The 20,826-nt window shown below is 58.8% G+C and overlaps 4 protein-coding genes across 4 annotated transcripts in view; 3 read left to right on the forward strand and 1 right to left on the reverse strand.

Moving 5' to 3' along the window:
- Positions 1 to 1,698, forward strand: part of PTSG_11580 (CK1/CK1/CK1-G protein kinase) — a 4,898-nt gene extending 3,200 nt beyond the window's left edge. Inside the window, exons 8-9 of the mRNA XM_004998858.1 lie at positions 1 to 32; positions 285 to 1,698. The exon at positions 1 to 32 is cut by the window's left edge and continues 37 nt beyond it. Of these exons, the coding sequence (XP_004998915.1) occupies positions 1 to 32; positions 285 to 440 (188 nt within the window). The 3' untranslated portion in view covers positions 441 to 1,698. The remainder of the gene's footprint in view (positions 33 to 284) is intronic.
- A 619-nt stretch (positions 1,699 to 2,317) lies between these two features.
- PTSG_00368 (uncharacterized protein) lies at positions 2,318 to 5,509 on the forward strand. The gene is made up of 7 exons (XM_004998859.1): positions 2,318 to 2,479; positions 2,688 to 2,788; positions 3,100 to 3,259; positions 3,402 to 3,501; positions 3,795 to 3,913; positions 4,292 to 4,397; positions 4,822 to 5,509. Exons 1-7 carry the CDS (start codon positions 2,390 to 2,392, stop codon positions 4,971 to 4,973), a joined length of 828 nt encoding a protein of 275 aa, XP_004998916.1. The 5' UTR covers positions 2,318 to 2,389; the 3' UTR covers positions 4,974 to 5,509.
- A 475-nt stretch (positions 5,510 to 5,984) lies between these two features.
- PTSG_00369 (temporarily Assigned name family member) lies at positions 5,985 to 7,694 on the reverse strand (the record flags this gene model as incomplete). The annotated part of the gene is made up of 4 exons (XM_004998860.1): positions 5,985 to 6,199; positions 6,448 to 6,541; positions 6,909 to 7,239; positions 7,606 to 7,694. 4 exons carry the CDS (start codon positions 7,692 to 7,694, stop codon positions 5,985 to 5,987), a joined length of 729 nt encoding a protein of 242 aa, XP_004998917.1.
- A 269-nt stretch (positions 7,695 to 7,963) lies between these two features.
- On the forward strand, positions 7,964 to 20,703 carry PTSG_00370 (uncharacterized protein; the record flags this gene model as incomplete). Its single annotated transcript, XM_004998861.1, has 13 exons — positions 7,964 to 8,107; positions 8,294 to 8,392; positions 8,711 to 8,886; positions 9,118 to 9,264; positions 9,476 to 9,525; positions 9,666 to 9,714; positions 9,911 to 9,961; positions 10,183 to 10,259; positions 10,445 to 10,528; positions 10,756 to 10,906; positions 11,173 to 11,265; positions 11,434 to 12,195; positions 12,415 to 20,703. The coding sequence occupies exons 1-13, from the start codon at positions 8,101 to 8,103 to the stop codon at positions 20,701 to 20,703; spliced, it is 10,035 nt and encodes a 3,344-aa protein (XP_004998918.1). The 5' UTR covers positions 7,964 to 8,100.
- Positions 20,704 to 20,826: the final 123 nt, after the last annotated feature.

Here is a 20,826-nt window from a genome sequence, read left to right on the forward strand (position 1 = left end):
CGGCAGCAGCAACATCGTTGTCACGAACAACGGTGCGTCTTTCTCTTGCTCTTGCACACACACATACACACACATACACACACGTACACACACACATACACATACACACACTCAACCCCAATATACATCGCTGTGGTGGTTTTGTTGCGCCGGCTGTCATACAATACAAGTACCTCGTGTTTGTCAGTCCATGCACAAAGTACCATCTCTCGTGCATCTCATCTCACGCGCACACTGCTTGCATCATGCCGCACAACCCCCCCCCCACACATACACATCACCAGGGCGCGCAACCGAGCCAGCCAGCTCCCCGTGTGCCGGAAGCCCGGGGCCCTGCCGGCGGTGGGCGGAGCGCTGCGCCACGGACCACCCGCGTGGCGGAGCAGGACACATCGTCATCGTCGTGCGGATGCTTTGGCCGCCGCCGCAACAAGAGATGATACGCAGACAAGCGGTGACACATGTCATCGCGCACGCTCGTGGACAACGGCAGCTGGCAGCATGGGTGTTTGAAGCGCAGCGCAAGTGGTGTGAGGCGTGTACTTGTATCACTAGATGAGTGGGCGGATGGATGAGGGCAAATGTTTGTTGGTGATGGTGATAGAAGTTGGGGGGGGGGGAAGGTTGGCGGTGTCGAGGAGGTGTATGTGTAGCAGGCAGGTTGGTTGGTCGGTTGGTTGGTGGAAACGAGTGGTCTTTTTCCGCTGATGACAGCGACAACAATGACGGCGGCAGATTGATCAATTTGGGAGGAAGACGAGGCAACCAATGATGGATGTTTAGTGTGAAGCTTGTCATGTCTCCTTTTGTTTTGTTTGGGCGTGGTTGACTTCTCGTCACGTCATGTTGTGCTAAGTGCGACCGCTGGGCTCGGCATGCACGCGCGCGCAAACATGTCCGTATTTTTCCCTGATATCTCTTTTGTCGCTGGCGCCGTGGCCGCGGAGTATCCTTCTTTCCCTAGCTTGAACCGCGCTCCAGGCTTGTGCTTTGAACACTGCGCTCGGTCCAGCTGTCGTGTTCACCGTCTGTGCTTCCGCTTGCCGCTGCTCTGTATTCTTCCCCCTTGTCTGTCTGTGTCTCCTGCTTGTCTGCGTTTCCCTGTCCCGCTCCTCCCGCCCTTTCCCCTGCCCTCTGCTCCTTTTCTGCTCTCTCCCCTCTCCCCTGCCCCTCGTCTCTTCCCGCTCGCCTTTGCCCCCCCCCCTCCGTGCCCTCTCTCTGTTTCGCGCCCTCTCTGTCCCTTGCTCGCTGTGCAACCCCGTGACATGATGACCACAGCACTCTGTGTTGTGAAATGATTGATTGGCTTGCTGTTCGTTCCTACTACTAGGTTTTGTCTGACTTTTGCGCCTTCCATGCTTGCTTGCTTTTGCTTTCCTGCTTTGTTTTCCCTTGCTTCTTTGGCTCTTGTGATCCATCCATCCATCCGACGCTGTTTTTGTTTTCTTGTTACAGTCCGCTAAACCAACAGGCGTGTTGTGTGTGTGTGTGTGTTGTGGCGTGTGCGATGATATGTTGATGAGTGCGGCCTATTTGTTTTTCGTTTGTTGTACCTTCGCCATCTCCGTCTTTTGTCTTCATGGTTTGTCATTGCCGGCTCTCCTCTTTTGGTGCCTTGCAGCACGTTTGTTTTTGTTGTTTGCTCGTGCGTTCGTTGCTTGACAGGTCCACAGACAATACATCACACACAAACAAGCAAGACTCTGTGTGTGTGTGTTGTGTGTGTGTGTGTGTGTGTGTGTGTGTGTGTGTGTGTGTGTGTGTGTGTGTGTTTTGTGTGTGTGTGTGTGTGTGTGTGTGTGTGTGTGTTTTGTGTGTGTGTGTGGGGTTTATTGGGGAAAACTCGCTGAAATCTTACACTGCTCCCAGCGCTCAGAGATGGGGAAGGCAATTGCGGCAAAACAAAGGGCAGCGGTGCGCATGGGTGAATGTGTGTGAGAGCACGCGCCTCATAGACAGAAAGAAAAGTGAATCAATAGATAGATAGAAACCAAGTGCCTCGGTGCGAGGCTCATGTGTAGTGCTGCGACTGTCGCTTAGACAGTTGCAGGGGGCTCTGTTGCGGCCGGGCCACCGGGGCTTCGTGAGGTCACTGGGGCGCTGCGTGGCTGTCCCTCATCGTTGTCGGTGGTGGCGGTGGCAGCGGCGGTGGCAGCAGTGCCGTTGTTGCTGTCATTGCTGCGCTGGCCGCTGTGGCCGGGGGGTGTGGTCTGCGGACGCTTGTGTGTGTGTGTGTGTGTGTGTGTGTGTGTGTGTGTGTTGTGTGAGTCGTCGCATGTTCCACCGCCACGAGCGACACACGACAGCCAAAAATACACAAACAGCAGCTGACAACCAGTCCCAAACGCGCAAGCGCAAGAAGCGAGCTGCTGACGAGTGCGACGATAAGATGGACTTGGACGTTGGCGGAGGCAACGGAGGCTTCGTGCCTGCCGGCGAAGCACAAGCTGCTGCACACTGGGATCCACACTCCAAGGCGGTTGGTTAGGTGGTCTTGCCATTGCACACGCGCGCATTGGGAGCCTGTGGATGGTCCCCTGGTGAAGCTGGTGAAGCTGGTGAAGTTGGTGAAGTGATGAGGGATTGAGTGTGGGTTTCTTGCATCCCTCCAATGCGCCTGAGAACAAACCGTTCTCACACGTGTGCTCGCCATCCTGACCTCATGCTGTTTCCCGTGTGCACGGCAGGCGGCACGGTTTACCCACGCCTTTGTCGGCGGTCTCTCCATGATGATCGTGTCTGAGATTGGCGACAAGACCTTCTTCATCGCAGCCATCATGGCCATGAGGTGCGTGACATGTGCATGTGGAATATGTGGATATGTGGATATGGATATGTGGATGTGGCGTGTGTATGTGTGCGTGTGTGTGTATGTGTGCGTGCGTGTGTGTGCGTGTACATGTGTATCATTTGGTTGCGTGTATGTTAGAGTGTGCCACTTCCTCCTACTGTTTGTCAGTGTCTACAATGTGTGTGTGTGTGTGTGTCACAGGCAGGCACACGTACTCTAATGAAAGAAATCCACTGTTGATACTTTATGGCATGGCTTCCTCTTGTCAACTGCTCTCCCCTCTCCCCACCCCATTGCAATGTTTGCAGGCACCCACGGTTTATCGTGCTGGCGGGTGCCGCCGTGGCACTCATCATCATGACGGTCCTGTCGGCGTACATTGGGTCCCTTGCCACGATCATTCCCCGCCATTACACCAACATGATCGCCACGCTCCTGTTTGTGTTTTTCGGTCTGCGACTCCTCAAGGTGTGTGCGCCTGCGCCACAAGCATCACACAAATATCACACACAGACACACACGCACACACATCTGTGTGCCTTGCTCCCACTTGTGGTTGTGTCTGCAATGATGCAAACGTGGCTGACACGTGGGCTTTCCTGCCATGCAGGAGGGCTACAGCATGGCGCCAGATGAGGCAGCGGAGGAGTTGGAGGAAGTGACACAGGAACTCAAGGAGAAGGAAGATAAGCTCTCTGCATCTGAGCAACGTGAGTGTGTGTGTGTGTGAGAGAGAGAGAGAGTGTGTGTGTGTGTGCGTGTGTGTGCGTGCGTGTGAGTGTGTGTCCGTGCTTGTGTGCGTGCTTGTGTGTGTGTGCGTGCTTGTGTGAGTGTGTGTGCGTGCTTGTGTGCGTGCTTGTGTGAGTGTGTGTGTGTGTGTGTACTTGTGCGTTGCAACGCAACTGCGCGACCATGTTTCGTCCATTGCTCAGGCGATAGCCGCCTCATGCCTTCTGTCCTGCAACCACGCATGCGCATCAATGCTTCTTTGCTGGGGCCCCAGAGCCCAAGCCATGGTCGAAGATTGTGTCGCCTGTGTTTGTGCAGGCGTTTGTGCTGACGTTCTTGGCCGAGTGGGGCGACCGCTCCCAAATTGCCACCATCATCCTCGGTGCCCGCGAGGTCAGCTGTGTGTGCGTGTGTGTGTGTGTGTGTGCGTGCGTGCGTGTGTGCGTGCGTGCGTGTGTGTGTGTGTGTGTGTGTGTGTGTGTGTGTGTGTGTGTGTGTGTGTGTGTGTGTGCGTGCGTGCGTGCGTGTGTGTGTCCTGTGCAGGGCGTTGTGTTAATGCATTGATACTTTTCGCTCTTGTGAGTCGTCTCGATTTGCATTCATTTTTCTCCGCCACCTTCCTCCACCCCCTGTTGTGTGCGCGCACCTCCATCTCATGATCTCATGCCTGACCTCTTTGTTACTCTGCTTGCATGTACTGCGTCTTCGCCTGTAACCATGACACGCAAACGCGCGCGCACACACACGCACACACACACACACACAACATAGAACACGCTTGGTGTTGCGCTTGGTGCCAGTCTCGGGCACGTCCTCTGCACGTTCATTGCCGTAGTTGGCGGTCGTCTTCTTGCCCAGCGCATCTCCGTTCGCACAGGTCTGCGCCCATGCGTGCGCGTGCGTATGTGTACGTGTGTGTACGTGTGTGTACGTGTGTACGCGTGTGTACGTGTGTACGCGTGTGTACGTGTGTACGTGTGTGTTTTTGTATGTTTGTGTGCGTGTGCATGTGTGTGTGTGCATGTGTGTGTGTGCATGTGTGTGTGTGTGCGCGCATGTTGCCACTCGTATTTGTGGGCAATTACCGCAGCGCGGCGACACGAACACCACCACCACATTTTGCGCGACGACATCAAATTATTTCCTATCACAACAACAACAACAACAACAACAACAACAACAACAACAACAACAACAACAACAACAACAACAACAACAACAACAACAACAACAACAACAACAACAATCCCCGCCTCACCCTCCTCCTGTTCAACCCCCCGGTTCATGCTGTTGTTGCGCAGTGACGCTGATTGGCGGCGTGGTGTTCCTGCTGTTTGCGCTGACGAGTTTCATCATGGACTCGGCGGGTTCTGATGATGACGACAGCGGCCTTGGCTCCTTCTTCAAGCAGCAGCAGCAGGAAGACCAGCAGCCGCCGATTGTCGTCAATTAGGCCCCCTCCCCCTATTCGCTCCCTCTCGCAACTCATGGCGCATGTAAACAAAAACACCATGCATGAGGTGCGAGCTCAAGCGAGCACACCGACCCGTCGTAGTGCGTGCATGCGTGTATGCGTGTATCGACCACAGTTGCTGCTCTCTCCCATGACTTTTCGTTGGCATACGTCCATATGTAGGTTCCTGTGCAGCCCCCGCTGGCTGGCTACTCGCGTTGTGAATGCCTGCAGCGTGCCTGGTGCTGCTGCGTCTCTGTTAAAACGTTTGAGTGCTTGCGGCGTGTGTTTCGTGCTGATGTGTTTGCTGTATAAGACCACCGCCCAGTCGTGCAGTTTGTTGACATTGTGTTGTTGTGCGCACTTTGTTGCAGTGTCACATTATCAATCCTGTCACAATCACAATCCAACCACGTACTTGGTTTGTTTGTTTGTTTGTTTTGTTTTGTTTGTTTGTTTGTTTGTTTTGTTTGTTTCGTCCAGTGTTTGTTTGTTTTCACATGATTACCAGGTGTATTGAAACCTCTCACATCAGACGAAGTGCAGTGCGGCGTTGTTTACTTTGATGCCGAGGGAAGGCGCGTGCTAGAGAGCACGAACGAAATATGGAGAGGGAAACAGAGGAATAGGTAGGGGGAGGGAGAAATGGCAGGCAAGTGGGTAGAAAACAGATAAGGCACACAGACACAGAGGCAAAGGCCCAAGGGCAAAGGCACACACACACACACAAACATACACATATATACACACACAGACAGACACACGCACACGCACACGCACACAGACACACGCACGCACACGCACACGCACACGCACACACACAGATACACAGACAGACAGACAGACACACGTACACACACACACACCAGATACACAGACAGACAGACAGACCCCGTGTACACACCCCCCACCCACAGATCCACAGACAGACAGACAGACACACGCACGCACACGCACACACACACACACACACACACACACACACACAAACATACGCAAACATGCACGAAGCTAGTCGAACTTGCGTTTGAGGCGGTCCTTGAAGAGAACGGGCAGCAACGCAAGGCAGCCGAGCGCCGATATGCGCAGGATGGACGACAAGGAGACAACCTCTCCCGTGCTGGTGAGCTCCTCAAGCACGCCACCAGCCTCCACATACAGCAGGCAGGGTGGGGCGACCCCGATAAACGTGCCAAGCCAGAAGGACCACATGTTCACGCCAATCACTGCAGGAGCGAGAGAGGAGGAACGAGGGGGGGGGGAGGGGTGAGTGGGGGGTGTGCTGGTGGTAAATCAGGGATGGGTTTGCTTGCGCTCACCGGAAGCAGGCTCGGATAAGGAAGCAAGAAAGCGGCCACGTCAAGTGGTCATACGGAAGCGAAGATCAGTCAATACACAAACGCATGCGTCAGTGAAACAAAAACATATAGACACACACACACACACACAGAGGCAAACACACAGACACAAGTACCTGGGCTGGCTACGTTGATGAACCAGTTTGGGAGGAACGGTGTCGCCCGGAGGAAGATGACAAAGAAGAGAAGATTGTCCTTGTGATGCTCAACCTGAAGCAGAGACAAGCAGAGATCACGTCAACGCAGGACCGTGAGATCATGCATGGCGCAACACTCAAAACATGATTGAGGCGGATGGGCGAGATGCAACACTGACACACACAGACAGACATAGACGGACACAGACGGACACGCGCACGCAGAGACGTACACAAACACACACGCACACACACACACACACAGACGGACACGCGCACGCAGAGACGTACGCACACACACACACAGACAGACCCAGACCCAGACCCAGGCCCAGGCCCAGACACACACCACACACACACACACACACACACACACACACACACACACACACACACACACACACACACACACACACACACACACACACACACACACACACCCTGGTTCTCCATTCTGCGCATCGACGTGGAAAGTAGTAGGAGACAATGTCTTTGAGAAACATCTTGGAGTTGAGATAGCAGCCAGTTGCTCCAAAGGCAGACGCAGCACACACGTAGAGCAGCGCCAGGTAGGATGGGGAGAAGAGCGTGCCGCTCAGGATGCAGAAGAAGATGGTGACTGGAATGCAGAACGACTGCGCAATGATGTAGGTTACCATCCACAAAATGAGCACAGACATGTAGTAGTCGTCACGGTACTTCAGCAGCACGCGCGCCAGCGCCTTCGTGTCTTCCAGGTCCCGCGGCAGCTTGACATGCTGCCAGTCCTCACTGCATTCATTACCACCAAGCACGAACGAACAAAACAAAGGAGGGAGGAGGCGTTAGGTGTGAGCCGTGTGCGCGCAACAGGGAAGAGATCGTCATAGTGCGTGTGGCGGACAGCGACAGGGATGGGTGGAGATCGTGGTGGTGTTGGAGATGGAGATGCAGAAAGCATGCAGAGAGATAGAGAGGGCTATCTGGCCGCACAAACAGACAGAGGGACAGAGAGGCAGAGAGGCAGAGAGGCAGACGGACAGTGGGTGAAAGACACAGACACAGACACACAGACACAGACACAGACACACAGACACACAGACAGACAGCCAAACAGACATACATACACACACACACACACAGACACACATCCCCTACCTGTCAACTGGGGGCATGTGAGCGAGGATGAGAAAGTAGTAGACGGCTGCGACCACTGCGAACGTAAATGCAAACCCGAGCAGTGCCATTCGCTTCGATGGGCGTGAGGAATCATCATCGCCAGCACCACCATGACCATGCCGACTACCGCCACCGCTGGCATCACCACTCCTCGCTGCAGCTGCTGCAGCTGCTGCAGCTGCTGTTGCCCGTGCTGGTCTCTTCTCCACCATTGCCACTGCTACCCTTGCCACCACGCACACGCTCGCTCAGCAACCAGCACGACTTGTCGTCCGTTGCTGTCGTTGCTGTTGCTGCTGTTGTTGTGGATGTGTCAGCAAAATTCATTCCACGCACACAACAACACAACCGCTTCTGCTCTCCTTGCTGATGTGACTTGCTGCTGATTGGAGCAGCGCACACCCACACACCCACCCGGCAACACTGCACGTTTGTCACGCATAACCAGTGGGAGTGCCTGCTCCCCACAACGTGATGTCAGGTGCGTGTGCGTGCTGCGTGTGTGTGCGTGTGTGTGCTCCTGAGAGGAACACGTCCTTGACACTGAGGTTGCAGATGGCGAGAGCGTACTGCCCATCAGTGGTGGTTGCTTGCTTGATGCCAAACGTCATGCCACAATCTTGGTTGCTTGTCTGCTCACTCCGTCATCGTTGCGCCCTGCACACAGACGATCGCGGGCCACCTTCAGATCAATATCACGCCACCACTCCTCAAGAGGGCAGTGAAGGTACACCAGCGTCCGTGGGCTTCAGTAGGCTCCGCCGCGGTGAGTGTGTGCGTGTGCGTGTATGTGCACACGGAACGCCCAACACCGACATGCATGCATGCATGCGTGCGTATGTGCGACGATGGATGCCACAGCCAAAGGGGCACTTTGCCCCTGTTGTCATGCCCCTCTGTTCAGGGTGTCCAAACGCTTGGCTACTGTTGTTTGCTCGTGCATGCTACATCCTCCTTGCGCACGCGCGTGCATCGTCGTCCTTCTTGTCATGGAAGGCAACACTGTGTCGCCAACCAACGAGCCAACCACTGACTTGCGTTTGCTCATCCTTGCTTGTTGGGCCCTTCCTTCCCGTTTGTGCAGCTTCGTTGATGGGCCTGACCGCCACCCCGTTGCTACCGCCTCTTTTGCCGTGGTCATCAGCCAATATGGAGCCTTCGCAGCCGACACGCAGCGGCGATCCCGTCCTTAACGCCCTCGTCGCAGAGTTTGAGCGGGCTGCAGAGCAGCGCCTGCTGAACATCCTCGACGATGCAGAGGTTGGCAGGACACACTTGATCAGTGGCCTTTGCTGTGTGTTTGAACAATGCCCTCTTGCTCACTCCGGGCAGCCACCTTCATGACCACAAGCCGCTTGTTCTCGGCGCGCTTGCACGCCTCCATGCACAGCTGGCACGCGCAGTTTTCACGCAATCAGGCAACGCTAACGAACAACACGTGTCCGTGCGTGCGCCATCGGCGTGCCACTGTCACTTGGTGTGTCATGACAGGCAAAGGGCGTATCTGTCGCCAAGCTGCTGCGCCATGGAGTGGACGAGACGTTTGACCACCACATCCACGCCCTGGGCGTGATGGCGGAAGACGAGAAGCGCCTTGCTGCGCTCGTGGACCGCCTCGTTGCATGGCGCGCACAACTGGTACACACACACACACACCTGAACCAGCCAGTCAGACACACACACACAGACACACAGACAGACACACACATACACGAGATGGAATTGTGGCGTGACGTGATCTCATCACACACACACACACACACGCACACACACACACACACACACACACACACACACACACACACACACACACACACACACACGTTCTCTGTTGTAATGGTTTGCACAGGGTGTCCACGATCCTCCCCGCCATTCACGCAATCCATCGCCGGTGCCAAGGTTGGTCGCTTGGTTGTACACGTCACGCGTGCATGCATGCATGGTTGTTCATTCTGATCCTTGCCTCTTTATCTCTGTGCGTTGGCTGTGTGATGGTTGTTCACCATGCCCACACCTCCACCCAACCGCCGATCCAACAGGCGCCACGATTCGTCTGCAGCGGATGAGGAGCTCTCGGAGCGACGCGAGGTATATGTGCATGTGTGCATGTGTGTGTATGTGTGTATGCGTGTGTTCGTCCGTGTGTGTTGTACGAAAGCATGTGTGCGCGTAAGCGGGTTTATCTGTTGCAGATGTGTATTGTCTTCACGCTTGCAGGGGGCCCTCTGCTCACCCTGCACATGCCACGTGCCCTTGCGCCTCGCCGTACCACCTGTTTGTACAGCTGGGAATCAACTTCATCTTCTGTCGTATACTGATCGGCGTTCTCGACAGCGTAAGGCATTGCTTCTCTGTGCGTGCTTGGGGTTGTGGTACGTGCTGAGTGGGGCCTGGTGACACGATGCCGTCTACAGCGAATCTGCTCGTCGCTGTGCAGAAGCAGCCCTAATCTTGCTGTTTCCATGGTGTGTGCTCGTGTATGCATGTATGTTTGCATGCATGCATGTTGTGCCGTGCCACCTGCGTGTGTATTGTGCACATGTGTGTGGTGTGCAGCGCGCGGTAGTGCTGCCGCATCAACTCGTCAAAACAATCGTTGGCATCTGCTTCCTCCACTTTGGACTCGATGAATGGTGCGTTGAAGCAGTTAGATGTGCGTGTGTGTGTGTGAGTGTGAGTGTGAGGGGCATTGTACTCACATTATCCTTCTGATCAATGACACCATCATACATATGAACAGTTTTTCTTTTTCAGTCTCACCCACTCTCACATTCACGCACTTTACCACACATTCACGCACACCTGCTTGCTTTCCCAGTGTGAGGAGCGGAAAGAACGTTTCGAGCGCACGCGATGTCGCTGCGCAGTTTGCAGAGGCTGTCGGTGTCATTTCCCAAACTTGGTAATGCAGTCTGCTTTGAAGAAGAGATGAAGGGGAAGGAGGGGGAGATTGCCATGCACGGTTGAGGTTGAGAAACGAGTAAGTAGTTTTGTGTATTCACTTGAGCACCGCCGTTACTCACACACACATACACAAACACACACACACACACACACACACACACACACACACACACACACACACACACACACACACACACACACACACACACACACACACACGTGAAGTTTCACAATTGTGTCGGAGTACTTTCTGCGTGTGCTGCGGGAGTACAGCCACGATGTCATGTACATGGCAACCGTCATCAACAGCATGCGCTTCCTGTGCATCAAGCTCTATCCCGTTGCAGACCTGGAGGCATGCTTCCTCTTTCTTGGGGTGCGCCTGTTTTGACTTTGCTGCCAAACACATGCTGTTGACACGGTCACGTCATCCGTTCTCTTGTACCCGCTGTGTGCACCCAACGTGTTCAGGCACACATACACAGGCACACATACACAGGCACACACACGCAACACACACAACACACACATACACACGACCAAGTTGCATAGGCTTGTGCTTGTGCTGCGATACCAGCACCATGGTGCCGCAGACCCGTTTCTCACTCCGTTTGTGTACGTATTTGGGAATGCGCACAACAGAAATGTGCACAGCACTTTATTGCTGCAACCAAGAAGGATCTGAAGCACGCGTGGTCGCAGCTGTTTGTGGAGCTCCTCCTGCCAGTGGCGGCGGTACGTCACCTACCACCACGCACGACCCCGAAACCACACACACACACACACACACACACACACACACACACACACACACACACACACACACACACACACACACACACACACACACACACACCCACGACCATGCGCACAATTACCTCGACTCGCCCACGTCAACTGCAGGAGCGGGTTGACATTGCGATGCGGTTCATCCTGGACGACCTGCTTGGTCCCGTGTCGTCCTCGGGCCGCGTGCTTCCGGAGCGCACCATCATCGCCGTACGCGCCGTCCTCCTCATCACCAACCAGCTGGAGAATGCAGAGCGTGTGCCGCCCATGCCGCTCAAGTCCGAGTCGCTGCCGTCCGCAACGGAGTCCCGCGCGCGCACGCTCCTCACCACCAGCTCGCTCTCCAAGGAGCAGGCCGAGATGATGGGCTTTGCGCAGTACCTGCAGCCTGTGCGCGACACCTTGAGCAAGCTGCTCACGCACCTTCACAACGAGGTGGGCACGCACAGCATGTTTTCGACACTGCCCTCTGACCGAAGCGCAGCGAGCCACAAGCCCAGCCTTGATCTCTACCGCACCTGTTTGGTGGCCGTGCCCCGCTTCTTCGACGACACGTGCATGCACTGGCTGTCGTTTGTATTTGCAGCCACGGTGCATGTTGATGCGGAGGTGCGCAAGCTGGCTTCCACGGTGCTGCAGTGCATTGTGCGCAACCAGAGCCATCTTCGCCCCGTTGTCCTTCAGAAGTTTGCCGCGTTTGTGGTTGCCTCGGTTCCCATTCGCAACCCAACTGCTATCGACACGTGTCTGCGCGTCGTCATCTATCTTCTGCGCCAGTGGACGCGCACTATGAAGGAGCGCGCGTGCGAGGACGCAGACGCTGTCACGAATCGGGTGGTGGCCCACCTCATTGGCTCCGACATCATGGCCTCACAGGTGACCTCATCACCAAGTGTTCACCTCTGCATCACGCTGATTGATGAATGTCAAATGCATCCAGCCACATTTACACTCTCTTCTCCTTCCCTGCAAACGCACACGCATGCACACATGCACACGTGCACAAACACACACACACACTCACACTCGCATCCACAACACACACACACACACTCACATACTCGCATCCACCGCACTCAACCCTTCCATTTGCAGAGCGACTTTGTGGACTTCAACGCTGCGCGATCTGAGCTGCAGCACCCTGCGCCCAGCCCCGCCCGCCGCCACACAGGCAGCGCACAGCCAGCGCAAGCGCGACAGGGAGCAACACCACCAGGCAGCCCCCGTGCAACACCACATGTCCGCGTCACGAAGCGGCGCCTGCGGCGTATTGGCGAGCAGATGGCAGATGAGGCAGACACACCAGCTGCCCAACACGGTGCCACCACTGCCAGTGCATCGGCCTCCACGATGGCAAGTGTTCCATCGTCCTCGGCATCGCCAGCAAAGACAGCAGCAGCGGTGCCGTTGACGACGTCCCGCGCACATGCACACGTGTCACAGCAGCAGGAGCAGGAAATGAACGAGCTCATCAACACGCTGGAAGGATTTTGCCTGGCAATGCTGCTGCAAGCACAGACAACCACCCGCAAACTCGCGTTTGTCGTGGCCAACGAGGTGCACACGCTTGTATCTGAGCTGGTGTTTCTCCATGCCTATCGCAAGCTGCGACAGCCGACAACGCTGCTATCCCAGCTCTTGGACCGTGACGCTGCACACGTGTTCACAGCGGCGGTGCACGAAGACCTGCACACGTCCTCCAGCACTGGTGACGACGACGACAACGCCGCGGCAGCAGCAGTTACAGCAGCGGCGGCAGCAGCCGTGACCGCCTCGTCATCGTCGGCTTCGTTCAGTGGTGCATCTGCCTCGCTCGCTGCCGCCGTTAGCGCTGCTGCTGTTGGTCGCATGTCCCGCACGCGCAGCGCCGGCAGTGTTGGCCTGTCCAGCAGCAACTCCTCTGAGCGGGGCGCCCGCAGCGGCGAGGGAAGGGATGGCCGCAGGAGCACCAAGGCCACGGATGCAGCAGGTGCGCCACGCTTGGCACCGGAGCTTATGAGCGATGACGTGTTGCGGGTGCTTCTGTCCTCCTCCCCAACGGGAATGGACGCGCCAGACATGTGGACGGCGCTCGTGTGCGGGGTCGTCCTGCACAACAGCGGCAGCGACGCGCACTTTGGTGATGTGCTGCGCATTGCCTGGACGTTCTCGCTGCGACTGCTACTGCGGGCCGAGGTGATGGACTGGGATGTGGCTGGCCATCGCTCCTCAAGCAAGCTTAAGCATGGCCCACGCGTCGCAGAGCAGGCGCTCCTCTCGTTCCGCGCACTCGTACACTTCCTCTTCTGCACTGCGGCGTGTGCACGGGAAGGCAGCGAGTCCGGCCACGCAGCGCAGCTCCTGCGCGCCTTTGACCAGCTGTCGGCGTCCCTCACGGCTGCGACATCCTCCACATCATCGTCGTGCGCGTCGTCAGCGTTGCTTCAGCACGAGGTGCCCTTGCAGCTGCACGGCTTCTTCCAGCTCGCAGCCGCGTTACTGCGCAGCGAGCAGCGTGCTGTTCGAGACATTGTCGTGGCTGCTGTGACGCGGGTTGCCGCCCCCGTGTTCCCGCAGCTGCTGGATGCACTCAAGCCGTGCTTCACAGAGGCGCTCGACCTGCGTTCTGAGAGCATGCGTAAGCGCCGGCGTCGAGACACGCTTCGCCTTGACCTCGTGCGTGTGTATGAGGCCGCTGCCTCTGCCGCTGCCCAGTGCTGCTTGCAGGGTATCCAGGCCAGCACCGTGCCGCCTGCACTCAAAGGGATCATCACGGGCATCCGAAACTACCTGGAAATTGATGGCGTGGGGGACACGGCGTACCTGCTCGTGATTCGCCGCCATTTTTGCGGGTTTGTCACCACGTTCATCAACACGCTCAGCGAAGATCCCTCCCTGTACCTGAGCTTCTTCACAAACGAGCTGCGCACGGACCTGTTTTCGCTCTTTGTGCGCTTCACGCCATGGCAGGTTGACCCAGCCGCCGTGGGCGCAGGCGAGAGCGCGACAAGCACAAGCACGCGCGGAGTCAGTGCTGTTGCTGCTGCTGCAGCTGCTGGCGTTGGTGCGTCTCGCTCATCCATGGCGCAACGGCCTGTGAGCGCGTTTCCGTTTCTGTTTCAGGTGCAGGATCACGATGCCGAGGGCGGGCCTGGTCAGGCCCGCCGCCACTTCCACACATTGCAGGGCCATCAGGCGGGCATGCGCCACGCCGCATCGCACGCGAACGGCCACGGCCACGGTCACGGTCAGCGCGGCAGCGGCAGCCGTGACGACGGTGGTGGCATGCACACGTTGGCGCGCGGTGGCGTCGATGAACAGGGCCGGTACCACCACCACATCCACTTTTTCTCGCATCGGTCACACCACCACAGTCAACACCAGCAACGGCACAGTGACCATTCCCACGGCCAACAGCAGCAGTCACAGCAACCATCACAAAAACACCACCAACCGCACCAACAATCGCAGCAGCCGCCGCAGAGAAGAGGAAGGGATGCACGCGCGTTTGAGCCGGTGGAGATGCTCGTTCAACACAAGCTGCTGTACGGGTTTGGGCTCACCGCCCCCCAGAGCGGAGCAGCCTCCGCCACAACGCCTGCATCGTCAACAGCAGGAACGGCAGCAACAACAGCAGCGATTGGTGTGGCGTCAGCAGATGTGATGCAGGCTGCGTCCCGCACCTACCAGCGCCAGCGGCAGGTCTCGGAGCAATCGAGCATTGAGCTTGAGGTGAGTGACGACCAGGTGTTGCACGTTGAGGCCACCAGGGCGCTGGCGGCGCTTTGCCGCGGGCCCGCGTTTGATGGGCACGCGTCCATCAACAGCCCGGGCTACCTGAAACAGCTGTGGATGAATGTGCTTGCAAGCAACGTCCCGCTGTATGGGTACATTGCGCAATCTGCGCTGGAGAACATGTTGCGTGGCGCTGCTTCCTCTGTCTCTGCTGGTGGATCTACCCAAGGCGCGCTTGGCATTGCCACGTGGGTGCTACAGCTTTGCTACTCAAGCACGTCTGCGCTGGCGCGAAGTGTGGCCTTCACCGCGCTGGCAAACGCCTGTCTGCACGACACCAGCAGCAGCAGCAGCAGCAGCAGCGGCAACGGCACCAGCACGAGCAACAATAGCAACAAGGGCACTGCTCGAGGAAGCTTCCACAGCAGCTGCAGCGACAGCTATGGCTCTCCTGGTGTGCTGACGCGTGTGCTGGTGCCGGTTGAGGTGCTGTGTGTGTCATTGTACGCGTTGGCGGATGCGCACGAGGCGACACGGCGGCGCGCACAGCAGCTGTTTCGCACAATCACCCGGCGTTTCTTTGTGCCTGTTGATGGCGAGGAGGTTGTGTTGGCCGCACAGTCGCACACGCCCAAGGTGCACATGGAGATGCAGGCGCGCCTGTCCACCCTCCTCGCAGAACAGGACGCGCAGCTCGGGCCCGCTGTTCTGTTTGAGTTTATGAAGTGGTTTGATGTCTGCGTGCCGAGCGCGCGCGCGGTGCTGCTGCGCCTGATGTGCCCCTGGCTGGGCAAGCTGGCCACGGACGTGTTTGTGCGCCGGACCAAGCTGCTGCCGCACGAAGTGGACATCATCCAGCGCGTTGTTCTGCGCAATTTGGTCAGCATGCAGGCGCGCTTCCCTGGCGATGTGCTGGTTGACGAATTTGCACGCGCGTGGGAGGCCGTTGCTCGCGGGAGCCAGCTGCTCCTGCCTGTGCTCGACATGCTGATGCGCGAGGGAGCGGTGCGCCGGGTGCCCCTGTTTCTGGACTGCGCACGTGCCATCGTCGTGCATCTGATGACCACGCAGCCGGACCGCACGGTGCGCGTGCTGGTTCACCAGGCGTGTGAAGCGGAGCCGCTGTTTCCGGAGCGGCTGATGGGTGGTGGCATTTCCTCCTCCAGCACAGGTGTGCCCCGCACATCGCTGCCGCGTGCCAGTTCAAACAGACCAGGCTCCCATCGGTCTCGCACGCGCGCCGTGGCGCCACGCAGCCTCTCCGCGGACGCGCGCGAGCGCAGCCGGGACTCCATGACAGCCGATGGCAGCGCAGACAATCGCGGGCGCACAAGCAACGCCAGCAGCGACCACGGGCGCGTCACGGCGTCATGTGATCAGCAGCTGGCGCCCACAGACCGTGCAGGCTCTGTGGAGGACGTGGAGGGGTTTCCGCCCACGTCTGACGGCGACCTGGAAGGCACGCACAACAAGGGCGGGAAGAGAGCAACTCAAGCTCACGAAGCAGCGGTAGAGGCCAGCACGCCCTCGCGTTCACAGGCGCCCCCGCTTGTTCGGGCTGCTTCCCAGGACGGGGAAATGCCACACAGGCAAGGACCCAAGGCAGGCGATGAGAAGGACGCGCAGGCCATTTCGCAGAGCTCCTCCAGCGAATTATCCGCACAGGGCGTTACAACGGCGGGTCGCAGCAGCGACGGTGAGGCGAGCAACATGCACATGCGAAAGCCGAGGCGGCACAGCAGCCATGATCTTGAATCGCTCGGTTCACAGTTTGATGTGCGCGGCATTGTCGTGTATCAGCTACCACTTGACGATCTGCTGCCCATTACGGACCATGATGCCTTCAACGACGGCTACAACGTGCCGCTGCTCTTTTTGGTGGAGGCGCTGCAGCACTGCCCAGACTACGATTGGCTGGCCCACGCCCCTGCCCTTGTGAACCTGTGCTTCCTCATCATGGACCACCCTGATGCAACAACGCACGAGAATGCAAAGCGGCTGTTGGCGCACCTCATTCGCCTCTACGCACTGCCGCCTGCCACTGGCTTCACCATGCGCAGTAGCGGCGGCAGCGGCCGACTGGGATCCAGCGGTGGCGGTACTGGTGATGGCAGTTCCCCTGTCCAGCGCACTGATGGCTCTCGTGATGTGTTGGTGGGCCCCTCGGACAGCACCAGCGGTGGCAGTCGAGGGAAGAGCAACTTGGCCGGGAACAGTGGCAACTCCGGCGACAGCAACTACAACACGACCAGAGGAAGCAGCAGCAGCACAGGCGACAGCACCAGCAGCAGGAGCAATAACAACAACGGCGCTCGTCGCGCCAACAGTGCCACAACGATGGCGGCCAGTACCAATGCTGACGCTGTGACTCCTGCCGTTTCGACAACCGCACAAACCAACAACACCGCTGCAACGGTTGGCTTGCTTCCGACTCGTACCGTGCGCAACAGCGACACAAAGGAGCAGGTGCTGCGCTTGTTGGCGGTGCCTGGTCCCCTGTGGATGTACGAAGACATCCTGCCGGGCTTCCCGCACATTGCCAGCGAGACGCTGGTGCGCGGCTGGGCGGAGGAAGTGTGCACGCTGCTTGGGACGCGGTACGATGGCCTTCGGGACGAGGAGGACAGCGAGGCGTTTGCGGAGCGGTGGGCGTCAGAGGCCCTGCACTGGGCCACGTCGTGCAGCAACCGGCACAACGCGTCGCGCGCGTTCCAGGTGCTTCGCAGCGTGTGCGTGTCTGTGTCCGAGACGAGCTTGAACGTGATGCTGATGCGACTGGCGGACGTGGTGGAAAGCCCCGGTCTGGAGGCGCAAGGATACGCCGTCGACGTGCTGCTCACCTTCCAGCACATTGTGCGTGCGGTGCAAGAAGGGCGGTTGCCGCGTGGCACCTCGCCCACGGTGCTTCTGCCTCGCATCTTCTGGACGTGCGTGTGTCTGTTTGAGTCGACGCTGCTGCACGAGTTTGAGATGGCGCTGTCCATCGTGCAGGCGGTGCTGGAGGTGGACGCGTTCTCAAAGGTGCAGTGCCAGACGCTGTCGCGTCGCGTGTTTGAGGAGCTCAGCTGGCACAACTTCCCCGGCGTACACGACCTCGCACTCAAAGGTCTGCTGAGCGAGCGTCTCGTGGAGAAGGTGCTGGCGCTGTTGTCACAGCTCACACCGCGGCTGCAGGACCCCATCATGGACCAGCGTGACAGCCTGTGCATCAATGCGGTGGCGCTCGTGCCGCGGATGGTGGCCCACTTTGACGACGCCATGCGTGACGACAGGGTCACGGTGTCTGCGGAACGGCTCTCTGAGGCAACGCGCCCGCTCAACTCGCGGTTGTCCCGCCTGTTTCAGCTGTACGCCTCGCGTGAGTACACGAAGGACGTGGCGGCATGGGTGGCCGACTTTGGGCGGTTCTACAGCAGCGCGTTCTTCCCAGACCACGACGTGCAGGTGTTCAGTTTCCTCATCAGCCTGCTGGAGAGCGGGGCCTCCGCTTACCACGCGCAGCTGGTGGAGGTGCTGGCGGCGCTCCTGCGTTCGCTCAAGACCGACAAGCTGAGCAACGTGCCCCGGTTCATTGTGGACCTCACCTCCGTGATTGTGCGGCTGCAGCGGCAGGGCATGTGGACGGAGGCGCTTGCGCTGACCGATGCGGCGTCGTTCCTGACTGCCAAGCGGCTGCCAGCCTCGGCACTGACAGCAACGCAAAGCGAGCACGGTGACGGCGGCGTGTTGTACGAGCCGTGCCCGTCGCCACTGCCGACCGATGTGGAGGCGGCCGATGCCGGTTCCTCGTCGCGGCAGTGGCCGCCGGTGGGCTCCTTCGGCGCCGTTGCGCTGCACAGCACGTGGCAGGCCACGCGGGATGGCGAGGCGGCGCCGGGGGCGCGCGCACGCCTGAGCGAACTGCTGCGCACGTGCGGGCGCGAGATTCTGCCGTCTGCGCAGAGCATCGTGTTTGCATCGCAGCCCGATGCGCAGAGCACGGGCCCGCCGTCGCCAGACCGGCTGCCCACCACTGCGCCCAGCAGTGGCGACGGCACGCAGCCGCTGGTGGAGGCCGAGGACATTGTGCCGCCCGAGGAGATGCTGGTGGCGGAGTACTTTACGGACTTTGACTTTCTTGATCGGGAGCTTGGGGAGGAGGAGGCGCGAGACACGATGGACGAGGACGAGGATGGGGGCCGGCGCGGGCGCGACCGTGACGGCGGCGATGCGACCGGGACGGAGGAGGCTGACGACGAAGACGAGGACGCGGGCGAGCTGGCACATTTTGGTGCTGCTGGGCGTACCGTTGGCGCGCTCTCTCGCCAGTACGAGCAGCGCCAGCACCAGCACCAGCAGCCCTTCCACCAGCACCAGCACCAGCACCAGCACCAGCACCAGCAGCGTGCGCGGCACAAAGCGCTGCCACGCACGCCGAGCGGGCGACAGGCGTCGTCCAGCAGGCGGAGTTCGCGTCCAGGCAGCGGCCGCCAGCGCAAGGGCGTGGGCGCAGGCAACGCCGCCGGCGGTGCTGGCGAGGACGACAACGCCTTGAGCGTCTTGATGGAGAACCCCGAGGGCACGGGCCTCATTCCGCTGCGCAGCACCAGCTCCTCGCCGCGGCCGCTGCGCAACCAGGGCAGCCGGGCGCTTCTGGCGGAGCAGGATGTTGGCGAGGCGTGGCCGTTCTTCAGCCGCGAGCGACGTGGCTCCATCCCGGGGCGGGCGTCACTCAACTCGTCAACGCGCTCGCTTGATCGCCTGGGTTACTCGGACAGCGGCAGCTTCGGCAACCTGACGCGCAGCGGCACGGGCAAGCCGTTCCAGAGCCACGGGTCTGCGTTTGTGCGCATCCCCGACGATGAGGTGGAGGTGGAGTGGGAGCGGCACGTGTTTGCCGCTGTCGGCGATGACACGGGGCATGTGCTCGTGCACACGTTTGCCGTCTTTGAGCAGCTGTATGAGGCTGCCATCTCACAGCACCGGCGGCTTGTGTCGGAGTGTGTGCAGCTTGTGACGGACCAGCTGCCCCGCACCGACCTCACACCGCTCATGCACACGGTGGAGAGCCTGCTGCATGTGCAGCTGCCGTTTGTATACGTTGACACGGAGGCGCTGGCCAGCGCACACCTGCTCAGCCCGCACAAATCCCTGGTGATCCAGCTGCACGAGCTGTGGGAGACGTTCTCCCTCAAGCGGGAGGACGCCATGGCGTGCCTGCACAAACTCAAGGCGTCACTGCGGCAGAGCGCGCACGCGGACGCGCGGTGGCGCGGGCGACCCCGCTCCTCCGGCGCAGTGCTCTCTGTGGCGGACACGGACGATGAGGCGGATGGCGCAGCGCCACGCGCACAGGCAAAGGCGCTGGTGGTGATGGTGTGTCGGCTGCACACGGTGCTTGGCATGATGCTGGGTGTGTATGTGCAGCTTGTGACCGGGGTGGAGGGCATTGGCCGCTACCCGCTCATGCACAACATCAGCGGGGAAGTCGGGGTGGTGATGAACGAGATCCAGGAAGCGATTGAGCGCCAGCCGAGCGCTATTCGTCGAGTGGACTGCTCAAACCTGTCGAAGCAGCGCGCCATCCAATCCCTTGAGAGCCACCTCGAAGCAAAGCAGACACAGCAGGCGCTGTCGCTTCTTGATGGTGAGCATGCTGCGTATGAGAGTGAGTGGAGTGAAGTGAAGTGAAGTGAGAGAGAGAGTGAGAGAGAGAGTGAGTGAGTGAGTGCAGTGAAGTGAGTGAGTGAGTTGAGTGAGTGCAGACGTTGTTTGAGGTTGCATGGTTTGCCCACTCTCACATGTGTGCAATTG

Source organism: Salpingoeca rosetta (assembly GCF_000188695.1).
Source record: "Salpingoeca rosetta unplaced genomic scaffold supercont1.1, whole genome shotgun sequence".
In the NCBI taxonomy this organism is placed as follows: Eukaryota; class Choanoflagellata; order Craspedida; family Salpingoecidae; genus Salpingoeca; species Salpingoeca rosetta.

Coding starts and splice junctions, on each gene's coding strand:
- PTSG_00368 (XM_004998859.1), top strand. CDS start 2,390: ATGGACTTGGACGTTGGCGGAGGCAACGGAGGCTTCGTGCCTGCCGGC. Junction 2,789..3,099: donor GCAGCCATCATGGCCATGAG/GTGCGTGACATG, acceptor CAATGTTTGCAG/GCACCCACGGTTTATCGTGC. Junction 3,260..3,401: donor TCGGTCTGCGACTCCTCAAG/GTGTGTGCGCCT, acceptor CCTGCCATGCAG/GAGGGCTACAGCATGGCGCC.